We start from the raw sequence: 14903 nt of genomic DNA, 5'->3' as shown, positions 1-14903 counted from the left end.
CTTGACTTGCGTATGGGTTCGGATCACACAAATCTACGTCAGAGTAGGCGATCCTGGTCCAAAGTAGGCGCAGAGTGCTGAAGATAAAAGGCGCGAGACCTGTGAGCAAAAGGTTTGCGGCTCGATACCTTATTTTGACACTGCCGTTGTACCATTGAACAAGTTTGCTATGTCTAGTTGTATGATATGGATGGTATGTCAGCTATGGAAGGCACTGCACCACAACCTTATTATAAGGTTAATCAGTGGGAAAATTGAAATATTTTCATTCCTTTTTTGACTGATATGCATTTAAGCGTGCCCTGATGGGTAATAAAAATTAAAGTATTCAGATTAAACTTATTAATGAAGGCTGAGGTTCTCTCAATCACAGCATAAAGGTATTATGAATGATTAATGAATGAAAAATGCATTTTCAAACCAGGAAAGTGATGGCTATGAAAATCACAGAAGGAGAGAGAGTGTGGTTGGCTTTTATGTATTGAGGAGAATGAGTCTCACTTCAGTCTGAGAAGGCTATTGATTTCAGAGCTGTGGGAAGAATTACTCAGCGCAAATAAATGTGAAGCCTTTATCCATCATGGTTTTACTGAGCAGAAAAGCCTTATAAAATTAATGGCCAATCATTCAAATATTAATTCATTTTCATTAAAATTGTTAGATTTTTTTTTTTTTTTTTTTTTGCTTGTATTTAATAAAATGTCTCTGGGGTATGACTTTTGGGCCACTCTGTACATTACGTCCTACAGTAGCTGTGGCAGAATACCTTACCTGTTGTTTTCTGTACCATTGGAATGTGCTGCATCATTTGTTCAGACAGGTTATACATAAACATCGTTCTACATCTAAGAATATTGTACTTATACATAACTGACATAACTGGAATATGCATATGCATATGTGTGTGTGTATATATATATATATATATATATATATATATATACATACACATACAGTACATATACATAGCATAACATAAAATGCATTATATATACACATGCATATGCATGTGTATGTATATGTATATACATATATGAGTGTGTGTGTGTGTTTTCATGTGTGACTGACCATCAGTTGCTGAAAATTTATTAAATATGAAAACAACCAAAAAAGGTATTTTAAGACAAAACTCCTGAAACTATACTATAGTGCACAGTATGATGAGTGAATGTTATGTTATGTGGGGATTGTTCTTGTAACTGCAGGAAAGATCCCATGAGTCATGTGATAAGTTCACCAAATCATATATTGATTTGTTATTCCAAAGAAAAGAAGCTGTGACAAGACCCTCTGCCTAGTCATGTAAAGCTCTTATTCTTTTGGTGTGTCATTGTGTTCACAGCCTCATGGGTTCTTATTCTAGAGCTTTTGAAGAAACAAGTTCAGACAGCCAAGCTCAGTTGGCTCACCCAGGAAAAATGTTTAATCATAATAACAGTAACAATAAATAATTGCTTCATATGGAAAAAAATGCATTTCTTTTTATATCAACAATGTTTAACCTTTTAAATTTTTTCCTGTTCTGTATATTTATCTAGGGTAAATTATGGAAATTATTGTGGATGTTTTTGTGATTATTATAAATAACTCTCTCTATTTACTGTCATAAAAGATTGAGAGAAGAGCTAAATAAAGTGTATAATTAAAACATTTCTGTGTAAAAAGCTCTGATTCCACACCTGAAGCCTGCTGTGGTTTAAAAATACAATCATTCATTTACAATACCCTTCATAATCCATAATTATGTAGCTTCATTATACAGAAATATTTCACATTCATCTGTTTCAATACCATAAATCCCTCTGTTTAATCACTTCATAATTACTATGGAATAACCTTTGTGTAGTAAGCCATGTAATGAGTATGTGTAACAAGCAGAATATGAACATTTTATGTTTGTACATAACATTAACATACATAACATAAATTTACTTTGAATGACAGAGAAACTAGTACAGTGTATTGTGTAACATGTCCCCAGTAAAACTGCACTAAAAAACTTAAAAAGTCACAAACCTCAAGGCAGCATATCAAGGCTGAAATATAAAATCAAGCAGCTTTGGTGGGATCTTAAATCAGTTTTCCATTAAACGTCACAAGTCACTGATAAAAAAAAGATTGCTATCGTACGGAATTCACTGTGTGTGTATTCCTGTTTTTAAAAAATGAGGGGGGGAGAAAAAAGACATCTCTCTCTGTCAACGTGAAACATTACATTTTAATTTCTAGCTTCGCGCCCTCTCATCAGTTTAAAGAACACGACACAGAGTCACACAGTTCCATCTGAGATTAAAGAATGAAAGCAGATGCAGTGAGAGGGAGGACATCTCTCTCTGTGAGAGGACCCTGAGAATGGCATAGGGACAAGTGAGGGAAATAAACATTACTGAATTAGTTCAGGGTTTAGGTGCACAAGAGTGGTGAGCTCTAGTCACGGATGTACAACTGCTTTCAAGGTAGCTACATATGGGGAAACAAGGGAATATATATATATATATATATATTGATTGCAAGAACTTCACAATTATATCAGTTCTTTTAAATATGTCGGTCGTAATTTCAACAACTCTACAATCACTACATGAATCATGTTATGTTTATCCTCTTAACGCAAAAGTTTTTTTTTTTTGTAGTAAATTCGAACCAAACCTCAATTATTGCACTCGAGTCACAGATTGTAGTTTGGTTTCTCAGTGAATTATATAAATGTCCAATAAATGTCCTCTCCACCTGGTAAAAAAATAAAAATAAATTTCAGCAAATATCAGTAGGTCACAGCAGGCTACTATTGATCAAACTGCTGTTATAAACAAATCAAAATAACCTGTACATTCACAATAGGACAACCAAACACTATCCGACTTGAAATTCAAATTGATATGTGCAAAAGATTAGAGATCTCTATAAAAATATGTGTATATGAATACAGCCATCTTCTTTCACTGGTACAATATTGCCCTCTATTTACACTGCAAGATATACAGAATAATATGTACAGCTTTTTATCTGCTAATGCACCTTACCATACTGTGCCTTTTGCACAATACAGTGCCTTTAAGAAAGTGGACATAAATAAGCAAATCCATTAAATTAATTACAACGCAATACACATCCTGAACCCAAATCAATGTGATTGAGTTGTAGAAGGTCCCGAGTTCCATCCTAAAACCTGAAATTGCATATCCCAATGGTGGAATCTTGGTGCTGGGGCGGATTGATAGGAATCGTTCCTCGGGGGTCATAGGTCAACAACTGGCCACTTTCTGTGGGCGGTTCAATCAATGGTATTTCGAGTCAAACACTTTGGCTACGCGACGGAATCGTCAGTGTCCCCGTCCCTGGCGGTCGCTATGCGGATCAGCCCTCTCTTCCTCAGGGGACTCCTGGTGATGCTGAGTCCGGTGTGGGTGCTACTCCCCACGCCCTCGTTCGGGTCAGTCTTCACAAACTCCTGCTTGATGAGCTCTGAGCCAGCCCCGCCCTCCAGTCTGGCCTCAAAGGAGGAGGAGTGCGTTGATTGGTCGCTGTCTGACAGGACCTCTGACATGCTGCTTAGGGAGCTCAGGTCTGACTGGTCGAAGGAGAACTGAGGGATGGGCAGGCGCTCGTCGGCGCGAGATGGGCGGCGCTCCGATTTGGGGACGGGCTCAATGAGGGGGTGCTGCTCCGGCAGGTCCAGAGAGTCACGCTGCAGGGCTGAGTCGCAGGAAGGTGTCCGTCTGCGCAACAGCATACTGCTCCCTGAGCTTTTGGTGAGGGGCACAGTGGGAGCGGACAGCTCCGCCTCCAGTGGCGGGTCTATAGAGATGCAGGGCGGGCTCATCTTGATCTTCCTGTGGTCAGACAGGGGGCCCGGGGACACCGGCTGGCTGTGCAGGGAGGACCTCCTCTGCACCTCGAAAACCAGGCCCTCGTCGACGGAAGGGCAGATCTCGATGGAGTGGCGGCGGGCGTCATCGGCCCGGGCAGGCTTGGCCAGGAAGCCCTCGGGGTTCATGTCGTAGAACCTCTTTGCGTCCTTCTCCCGGACTCCGCAACCCAGCAGGCTGGTGGCGCTGCTACAATTCTTCAGCTGAACAGGGGGCGGGGCGCTGGGGGAGGCGTATGGGGAGAGGGAGTGACAGCGCGCCCCCGGTGGTGGCGGGCAGGCCCCCCGGGCTCTGGCAGAGCTGTTGATGTGGCGGACCTCCTCGTCGGCCAGGTCCGCCGCGCAGTCCAGCGTGGAGCCCGCGGGGCTGGCGCTGTCACTGCTGCTGCTGGCCCGGCTGCACGGCCTGCGGAGGGCGCCGCCACGCTGGCCGTACTCCTGCCGGTGCGCGTACATGCTGGAGGCGCGGCTTCGGCGGAGCAGCAGCGGGGAGGCCTGGGGGCTGCTGGGAGCGGAGAGCCGGGGCACGGGCAGGGTGAAAGTACCCGGTGCGGGCACCTTCAGGTGCAGGCTGTCACTGGACCGCCTCTGCAGGTCATCCTTTGAGTCACAGCTTTGCACATCGATGAAGTCGTTTTTAATCGCCATCTGCAAGAGACAAAAGTACATTACATTACTGGAGTTAAGCAGACGCTCTTATCAAGAACAACTTTTTTTTTGACATGTTACACATTCATACAGCTGGATATTTACTGAGGCAATTCTGGGCTAAGTACCTTGCCCAAGGGTACAACAGCAGTGCCCCAGCAGGGAATCGAACCAGCAACCTGAGTTACGGGTCCTGCTCCTTACCAATATGCTACACTGCTGCCCAGGTCTAAGAAACACACATATGCATGTACAGAAAGAGCAATACAAAATATATAATGCAATTTCATAACAAAAATGCACTGATTCTACAAATTGTCCAGTACAGACCTGTCTGTACAGTGGCTTGCCAATACTGGGGGAGGGGCATAGGTGTGGTGGGCGGATCCTTGGCAAGCTGTGGTTGGTGTAAGGGGCCTGAGGACACGCCCCTGGAACCTGCAGCAAGGAACTTCCCACACAGGGCTGGGAATGGACCGAGGACACAGAGCCTGGGCAGACGGAGGGAAAACATGACTATCAAACCAAAACCACTGATTCTCACTATGAAGGGAAAACAGCTTTGGAAATACATTATGAAGATATACACTAATAAACTGCAAATCATGTTTAATGTGCTTATAGATGGGACCAAAACTCCATGAAGAGTACATGCCCTTAAAATATATTGCAGCATATAATCCAATATCTAAATAGACTATTTTGTGTATATGGCTTGTAACACAAAATATATCCACTCTTGCCCCTACCATATATGTAATGGATGTAAAATATGTTCATGTTCTAGAATTACTGTAAGATTGCAGTACTGAAGTGCAGGTAACTGTTATAATTATAATCTACGATAACCTATGATAGTCTATTCGGACATATATCTTGACACTGTTTTAAAGTGTAAGGAAAGCTCTGGCAAGAATTTCCTGAAGTACCTAAGAACAGGTTTCCTTCATTGGACTCCACCTCTGGCAGGGGGTAGGGTGCACTGGCTGGCCTCACCGGGCGGAACATGTAGCTGTCATTGGGTAGCGAGTGCATTCTAGAAACTGACATTTTCCCCAACGACAGGAAGTTCTCCTGTGGACTGTACAATCCCTCGTCCTGCAGACAAAACAGGCAAAACACGACCCTGTTTAGATTAGAATTTAGACATTTCATATCACATCTCAGATCATTTAGAAACAACTGTCACAGTAATGCCTTGTTAATCTCACATCAGCAAATAAATTAATCAATAAATTACTTAACAATTAAGTGCAAATGCTTTATCCAGGCAAACTACATGCACTGATACCCATTTATTCGGCACTAAGACTAACTGATTTTTTTAAGGTAACATGCAAGTGGACGCTGCAGATTTGATATTTTGTTGTGGACCTTTCTGTGACAATAGGACTTGAAATGGAACAATGGAATCTACCCCCAGATCAAATGATTGCAAAATCACAATACTCAAATGGGTTTACGGACAGCAAACTGCGCCAACGCCAATTCCAGTCAAATTCACAACCTGGATGACTTATGGGACACTTAAAGATCGACAGCATTAAACTTTATCCGGAAAAAGGATGAGGTCTCATTCTTGGACCAGCTCTCTGGACACATAAAAAATCCAGAAGTCTGTGAGGGAAATTATGCAGCATTTATCTCCACCCCCCCCCCCCCCCCCCCCCACCAACTGCAAGCTGACTGATTGAAGCTGGCTCAGTGGAGCAGATCGAGCACGGCACGACTCTGCCAAGAACCTCCAGGAGAGGCTGGATCAGCCTGCTCTCCCAGCCGGCTGCTGGCCCACCTCCTCCACGTTCTCAGCAGCCTTCTCTGGATCTTCACCTAACCTTTTTTTCCTTCCCCCGGCAGAGGCCCTTATCCAGAGCAGCTTACAGGCTTGCATCAGTGCAGTTACCAGGCAGGAGTAAATACAAAATAACACTGATAAGGGATGGATGGTTAACAGTGCAGCGACCAGCAGCTAGGACTGAGAGTTGTACAGCATGAAGTTTTTTATCGCTACAAGGATAAGGAGCTGCATAACAGTAATTTTCCTGGCGCCAGTGCGTACCTCACAGTATCTGAAATACATCACTACAAATTGCTGGCAATATAAACCCAGATGCAATGAAGAGTTCAGTCCACTCATGGTGAGAGATGCTTCTACCCTTCCAGATCTGAAGTAAGACTGCCCTGTCTCTTGCCATCTTACTCCATTCACATCCATGATCCAGTTAGCATTGGCCAGCCCAGTTTTGCCCAGAGACTACCAGTTCCACCACACTCATCTCAGAGCCAGAGAATTTACTGGTCCAAGAATCTCAACACATTTCCTGCAGGATTTATGCTACCTTCACACATATTTTACATCATGCATAAAAAATCTTTGTGGCTGAGTGACAAAAGTTCAGGGAGCATCAATAATCCAGCTCATATAGTTCAGGAATGAAAAGAGTTTGCTTGCTTGACAGTTAATTTTCATTATTTTCAGAACAAAACACCACAGAGCAAACAGCAACTCTTGCAATGTTAATTAGGTACATAGGGTTCCCACTCAATTGTCACGGAATACAAATAATTTATTTAGCCTCTGAAACTTTCATTAAAAAAAAAAGATGAAATAAATATCTTGTCCTATCTTGTCCCCCCATGCCATAACCCAGTTCCAATTTTCGCAAACGGTGTAACAAATAATAAGATGTAGTGGCTTTATAAATCAATGGATTTCTCATGTGAGATCTATTCCTCCTAACAGTGTGATTAATTACTCTATAAATCAGTGTAATTGTAACTATTATCTTTTAGGGTTCAAGTTTGGGACACGTCTGAGCTGCACTAGTCATGTTTTGCCATGCAGCTATTTTTGACTGGTTTGACATAGTTTCCCGGGCTGTAAAATATAATGATTTTTTTTTTCGTTGTCCACTTTAGACACAATTATCTCTATTCTGGTCTCATGGAGAGTTTTTTTTCTTTTCCCTTAATTGCTCTATCTTTCCCACAGGCCATATGGGCTTGGAGCCTTTAGAGATATTTTTCCTGAAATAATGGGATTGATGTACTTGTTTCAGCCAAATATGGCTAGTTAGGGGCATTGTTTTGTGCTAAACCCCAAAGCAGGTTGGGGTTTACACACAAAAGAGTGATCTACCAACGTTGCTACTGAAACTGATATTGAAACTGATAAATAAACCATGATAACATCCTACGCCGTGTGTACAAGACAAAATTCATGCTGTCATGGTGTGGCCCCACACAGGCATGCACTGTGTTACCTGTCCAATTGAGTCATACTGTGACAACACACAAGTATGCCCTGTCCAGGCAAGTCATGGTGTGGCTCAAGAGAGATGTGATCCCCAGACAGGTGTGACCCGTGTAACCTGGCTAAGTATGTCAGGGTATAGCCCCACACAGGTGAACCCTGCATTACCTGTCCAGGTGAGTCAGGGCGTGGCCCTGTATAGATGGCGCCGCTCTCGGGCCCTCCAGGCCTCTCCACTGAGGCTGCGCTGAGACAGCGTGTCATCTCCATCTCCAGCTCGATCTCAGCGTCCATCTCTGCGTCCTCCTTGGCCTCCTTGTTGCTCTCCTCCAGGTGCTTCATCAGCACGGCCACCACCACGTTGACCAGCACGAACTGGGCGATCAGCACGAAGGTGACGAAGTAAAGGGGCGAGATCAGAGGCAGGTAGCTGAGGCAGTGCTTGTCCTCACTCCGGCACTCCCGCAACGTGTCCTGGAGACACAAGTCAATGATACAAGTGCTATTACACAATACCTAACTATATCAGAGGAGCCTAACTTTAAAGATATATTATAGATATATATCATTTGATAGAAACAATATTGATTATTGCAGCTGTTTTTCGCAATCTATGGTTTGTATTTTTTGCTAAACACACTAAAATATTTATTGCTTAGACTTTGGATGTTATATTTGGTAACTTTTGTCATTAATGCTACGTTATTACTAGCTCACCGATCAGAAAGATTCACTGTCATCCACCAAGTGTTCTCTCTGACTTTTAATTCTCTGGTTCAAACAGACTGAGATTAACATCTGACCTGCTGGTTTCATCCAGCATGCCCATCATCATTGCTGGATTTGGTGACATGCCTACCTTCATGATGCCGTTCCAGTTGTCCCCTGTGGACACCCTGAAAAGGGTGAGGAAGGCCATCCCAAAGTTCTCAAACGTGGCGTGTCTACTCAGCCCCTCACATGGGTTATCTTCAGTACACTCTATAGAGGAAATCAGAACGGGAGAACATCTCAGAGCATGAAATATATTCACTCTCTCTCTCTCTCTCTCTCTCTCACACACACACACACACACACACACACACACTTAAACATGCACACTTCCAAAAACAGAACCTGTCCTACACCTAGTACCCAGAAGCTATGCTCATCAGTATAAGCATGGCTGCAGGTATGTTTGCATGACGCAAGTTACAGTTACACTTATGGATCATCATTACTCATATGGTGCCATTTAAACACTATTATTTAGGGTGATATTGCTTTTAAAGATGAATGCAAGGTCCATGTTCACATGACGCATGTTGCTCTTCAGGATGCCTGATCACTATGTTGTTACTGTTCTATTTTAGCATCATTTCTGCAGGCTGATAGATATTTACTTTAATTCCAGCTGTCCTTTATGTATGTTGTTGTTGTTGTTCCTATTTTGCCTATGGTATGTATTTAAGGCATCATGCAACATTAGCCTCGTAAGTCCCAATGGATAAGAACTTCTACCAAATATAGAAATAAAACACACATTTAAGTAGGTCATTGCATTATTATTATTATGTTCCATATACAGTTTCAAATAATCCAGATATGGTAACAACGGTGACGTCTGCATTCTTGAATTATTGAATAAACCAACCAAATTTGAGCAGCACAGTTAGTGTTTGTTTCTGCACTAACAGACCTAGAGAACAATCTCCATTGCATTCTAGCCCTGGGGACAGCTTTATTCTCTGTCATTCCTCTGATAATGCCAGTTTTTCAGACAGAGATAACAAGCACCGGGATGTCTGTTTGAGTCCAGGTGCCTCTAGGAAAAGAGCTTTTATTGCTGCAGTTTCTCAGCTTGTCTTTGCCTTTCAGACTAGATCAACAGACATATCTCATACATTAGGACAGAGGATCTGCAGATGGAGCAAACAGTGTCCATAGAACTGTAAACAATCTATGCCTAATCACAACTACGGACTGGATTATTGTTTTGAACAAATCTTAGAAATGAACTCGCTTGCCGAACTGACTACTGTTCACAGACTACCCGGAATCAATCAAAAATCTTAACCAGCGCCGAGCACTGAAATGATAGGTAACGACTTGACAGGACTGTGAAATTGTGAAAGTGTGAACTCAATTTTAAAAAAGAGCTCCTGTGTGCCGCACTGACCTAGTTTCCCGAAAAGCTCCACCCCCAGTGCAGCATAGATGAAGAACAGGAGCATGAAGAGGAGGCCTAGATTTCCCACCTGGGCAGAGGAAAAGAGGAGAGAAGAGGAGAGAGGAGGAAGAGGACGTGAGAGGTGAGAGCGACGCAGGGGGTTAGCCACTCTCAGAGCCGAGAGGGCTACTATTCCAACACATGAAAAAATAACCAGTGAAAACATAAACAGAGACACAAAATCCCCCAACACACAACAATACCCATATAAAAACACTGTGACATGTCAGAACACACCACGCCCACACCCAAACACAAAAACACATAAAATTGCACCCTCACATAGCCCAACAGATCCACATCCACACACATAAACACACCCTTACACAGCCCTACAGATCCACACCCAAACACATATTAACACATATCCATATAACATATTCACAATCAAATACACATAGACACACCATCGAACAGCCAAAACAGACCCATACGTAAACACACACACAAACACCCTCACACAGTCAAACAGACCCACACATCCCGTGGTACCTGTGGTAAGGCCTGCACCACTGTGTCGAGCAGGGCTCTCATCCCTGTGGCCATCTTCAGCAGCTTCAGCACTGCAGACACAGAGCGGAACCAATGAGTGGCCATTTTTCAGAAATTCATTCTTGTGCGTTTACAACTGAGAGGCACATCAGGGTGGGGCGGCAGAGCGGTGTAGTGGTAATGAGTTGGGCTCGTAACCAAAAGGCTGCCAGTTTGATTCCCGGCTGGGGCACTGCCGTTGTACCCTTGGGCACGGTGCAACGTAACCCAAAACTGTCTCAGTAAATATCCAGCTGTATACACAGGTAACATGTAAAAACTATAACTTATGTAAGTCGCTCTGGAGAGCAGAGGTTCTGCTAAACGACAATAATGTCATGTGATGTAATGTGATATCAGCTGTTTCCTGTAACGTGACACCACCTCTTGCGATCCTTAGCACCCTCATGATGCGGATGATGGTGGGGTTGATGGGCAGGGCGGCGCTGCTCTCAATCTCCTCCAGGGTGATCCCCATGATGGACAGCCCAACAATGGCCAGATCCAGCTGGTTCCACCTGCAATCACATTAATCCTCATCAGCAGATGCTCTCATCCAGAGATACGCGCAGATCAGTGGATATATTACACCAAGATGATTCACAGCATAGATGCATAAATTGTCTATATTGCAATTGAACCAAAGTGTCATTGAATATAACAATGTTGCAACAGACATATTGTCACACGCATGTGCTAAAATGGAGACATTTTGAGAGGAGACAGAACACAAGCTAACATAGCCACAGAGCTCATACAAGCCTATGCTCTGCTCAAAAAGACATGAGAGTAACTCCAGTTTTCCTTACATATTTTTTTAATATATGTTCAAACAGATTTGATAAACAGCATATACTTTACCCTCCCTTGTAACATAAAGGATTTTGTTACGCACTGGTTCCGACTTTAGAAGACTCTAAGGAGCACATATTTGTCTGAGAGACCACATCTTGCTTTCACACTCTGCATAAACACATGCAACTTAGGCGGCTATTTTATTACTCTTGCTCAGGGAAACGGAGAGCAAGCAGGCAGGAGAGTGAGCTCATCCGTCAACGTGCGGTTAGCAACACCACGGACAACCACTCCAATTCAAGGTGTCACGAGTGAAGAATGAGGGTTCCTTGATCTCACCAGAGCATTCTTATCAACGCTGACTGTAGCTGTGTCGCTCTGGGTGGGAAAGTAAAGAAATGCTGATGTCACTGATGACGGAAGTACTTCTTTATGTCCTCTCATGCCTTTGGAGAGTCTACCGGCAAAACACAACAGCCAGCCTGTTCCAGCTGTCCTGAAAAGACTCTCCAATGATGAGGGTGCACCATATGCTAATCGCCTTTGCTTTCACACCTACGCCTGTCTTTAATGTGGACCGGGTATATATTCCATTCTCTTAATTATTTTTTAAGGTCTTTTCACACAGACATAACGGGTGTTGATAATTACACATCAATGACAATTAACAAACAAATGATAATCAACAGAGGACGTCATCTGAAGGTAATGACATGTACAAATATGAGTCACAGTGGAAATCCATCAATCACCGGCACCATATAAACATCATGCTGTCAGCTTTTTTTCATCTGTTCTACAAAACAGATGAAAGACAGATTTTTGATATTATTTTTAATATTTGAAATTACATAGACTATATAGGTTATATTTGTAAACTCTATAAAAAGTATGCATGAGTTTACTGCAGCAATATGTATACAAAAACAAACACTGGAGAATATGTTGACCCAAAAAGTACTATACGTACATTAAATGTTCTGTATGAGTATGGGCTCATATTTACTACATTTGTGCAAAATTAATCTTCTGCATGTTAATTCCTCTCTGGACCTATAAATATCAGGTTCGGACTGGCTATTTCAATACATCTCATAAGGTCAGAAATATCAATAGACAGGTGACAGTCAAAGCTGAAAACATTAACCATTTATTATATATAAATGGATTTAAGAAAAATCAACATTCACCATTCTAAGATGTTTCTTCTCCAAGAAAGCCTTACTTTTCCAGTAACAATAAATTGGAAGATGGAAGTGTTGTGGTTGGTGTTTACATGGTGCATGCGATTACCAGTCTTCTACTGTGACTCACGCTTGTGTGTGTCATTGCCCACAGATAAAGCCTGCTGTCGAAGATCATCTGTTAGTTAATTGTCACTGATGCGTAATTATCGACACTGATGTTTGTATAAAAGACCTTTATGTAAGCGGCACAGTGCCAAACCGCTGGTGAAAGGCACACTGGATGCTGAAACGACACTGTGTGCCAAAAAGCAATCGCGGAGTATAACAGAGTGAATGACCACCCTTTTAACAATTTGCATGAATTTCCAACAACCAGAGTTGCCCTGCAAAAGGCATTCATATGCTCTTTCACAAATTAACAATAAAATTTTACTATGTTAGTGGTTTCTGTGGTCTCAGTTCAATATTTATGCCACTAGAATGTTCTGTCTGTTCTAAATCAGAATATTGTGAACGCTGAGTGTATATTGCTGATGGCATGCCTGTTCTAGGGTGTAAATAAATGAGGAGCAGAGCTTGCTTCATTCAATCTTGACTGATCTAATCTGGGAATATGATCCATCTAACTCAACAGTGCGTCTGTAATACTCGAGGAGAGTACACTAATAGGCAGAGCTTCAGGCGTAATTGAATGCTAATGAGGTATTTGGAGGGGTGTTACACACGTAATGAAGATAGAGTTTCAACACGCTTTCATGTGTGCCCAGCAGTGAGGAGACCCAGTCTGTTTAGCGCTTAACATGACCACTGGGGAAATACACAGTGTATTCATCCTTAAACACCCTGTAAAAGACTGCTCTGTCGAGCAGATTTCCCAAAGGCCACGCAAGGAAGGTGACATTGTTTTTGCACACAGAGGGTGACAAAAAGCTCTGGCTCTACGAAGAAGTCTGGATCTCTCCGCAGAGCGACTCAAAAACACTGCCAGTTTATGCGAGGGTCTTTGGGTTGGTAACGGACAAAGCGCAAAGGGGCATCACGAAACAGTCGAGCCAACTGTTTCACTAATGAACATAATGCTTCATAACGCTTCCCTGGGGAAGGCAAAGCTCCTCAATTGGTTCTAAGCATCCAATCACTAATGAAGTAATTAACTCCAACAATTTTTAATCTGGGACAAGTGCTTCCTGAGTCCTCGCTCAGTGTCTTCACTCATCCACAATCTGCAGTTTAAACAACGTCAGTTATTAACTCCGGTGAGTAACGGCAGATTCTCTGGTCGCACGGATTAGAATTCGGATGGCACGACACCACTTCCCACACACACTGCTCCGTGAATTTAAAGACTGGCTTTAAAGTTTTGTTACCTGTCTTTGATGAACCTTACAAAGCCGAAGGCAACCAGCTTGAGCAGAGCCTCAAAGATGAAGGTGACGGTGAAGCCGTAGTTGCAGTATTTCAGAGCTTCCTCTAGGTACTGGGGGGAAAATACATCATGTGATGACAAACAATCAAACCCATTGTATACACACTGTGCCACAACCTGATGCTTTGAGGGAGTAACTATTCACTGTACTATTCAATGAAAGAAAACCTACACACCACAGTGTGCTCTGCTCATAAAAATCAAATCCATTCTGGACAATTTGTTTCTTAAAGCAACTGATTCTTGAAAGGATAGAATAGACTTCATGTCTTAAACAACATTTTTACAGCATCTAATTGAGAAATGCCTTTAGCTATGTCCTTCAAACACGGAACAATACATACTTAAAATGACTCATGACTCATGACTATTATTTGCATGTCACCATGCAAACAGCTGTTGCTGCTACAATGCTGTAGCATAGTCAATGACCTTCACTAAATGAAATTATAAAATTATTTGACTGACATTATTTATATATATTGTGTCCATGACAATTGGTACAGTATTACTGCCTTGCCTGGTCACATTTGTTTCCATGTATAGGAATTATTCTGTCCCAATGTTTCTGATCACTACCTGTAGCTGGTTCTCACATTGGCATTTCTTAAGAGTGGAGTGTATCATTTTAGCAATCTTTAAAATCGAACTATCGCTCTTGCAAAGTGAAACACACAGAAGAAATTGCTAGAAGTTTAACTAAATTACAATTACTAGGCATCATCTCACATGGGACTAACCAGAGGGGTAGAAACCTTGAAGAACGAATAGAAAGAATAAAATCAAGATGAGAGTGGAAGAATGGGGAAAAAAAACAGTAAACAGTATAAGGTAATGACATGGAAACAAGATAAACAGCACAAAACAAAAACTTTACAGATCAGAGATGAATGATAGGACAATACAGACTAGTGTATGTGATACACGGAATGAGAGCCTAACAGTCATATTAAAGTGAGCAAAGGGAAATGGAACACTATAAACAA

General features: G+C 42.3%; 1 protein-coding gene across 4 annotated transcripts in view; it reads right to left on the bottom strand.

Annotated features, from left to right (window-relative positions):
• Window positions 1-2162: 2162 nt before the first annotated feature.
• cacna1ha (calcium channel, voltage-dependent, T type, alpha 1H subunit a) overlaps window positions 2163-14903 on the bottom strand; it is a 52989-nt gene continuing 40248 nt past the window's right edge. For all 4 annotated transcript variants that reach the window (XM_036553018.1, XM_036553019.1, XM_036553016.1 and 1 more), the window contains exons 25-33: window positions 13859-13968; window positions 10894-11027; window positions 10471-10541; window positions 9928-10006; window positions 8629-8750; window positions 7938-8243; window positions 5446-5614; window positions 4847-5007; window positions 2163-4516 (exon numbers count right to left, since the gene is read on the bottom strand). In XM_036553018.1, coding sequence (XP_036408911.1) covers window positions 3308-4516; window positions 4847-5007; window positions 5446-5614; window positions 7938-8243; window positions 8629-8750; window positions 9928-10006; window positions 10471-10541; window positions 10894-11027; window positions 13859-13968 — 2361 coding nt within the window. In that variant the 3' untranslated portion in view covers window positions 2163-3307. The remainder of the gene's footprint in view (window positions 4517-4846; window positions 5008-5445; window positions 5615-7937; window positions 8244-8628; window positions 8751-9927; window positions 10007-10470; window positions 10542-10893; window positions 11028-13858; window positions 13969-14903) is intronic.

This window comes from Megalops cyprinoides, chromosome 19 (assembly GCF_013368585.1).
Source record: "Megalops cyprinoides isolate fMegCyp1 chromosome 19, fMegCyp1.pri, whole genome shotgun sequence".
Classification (NCBI taxonomy): Eukaryota; Metazoa; Chordata; class Actinopteri; order Elopiformes; family Megalopidae; genus Megalops; species Megalops cyprinoides.
Note: the sequence above shows the minus strand (reverse complement) of the source record. Positions and strands in the feature narration are given on the sequence as shown.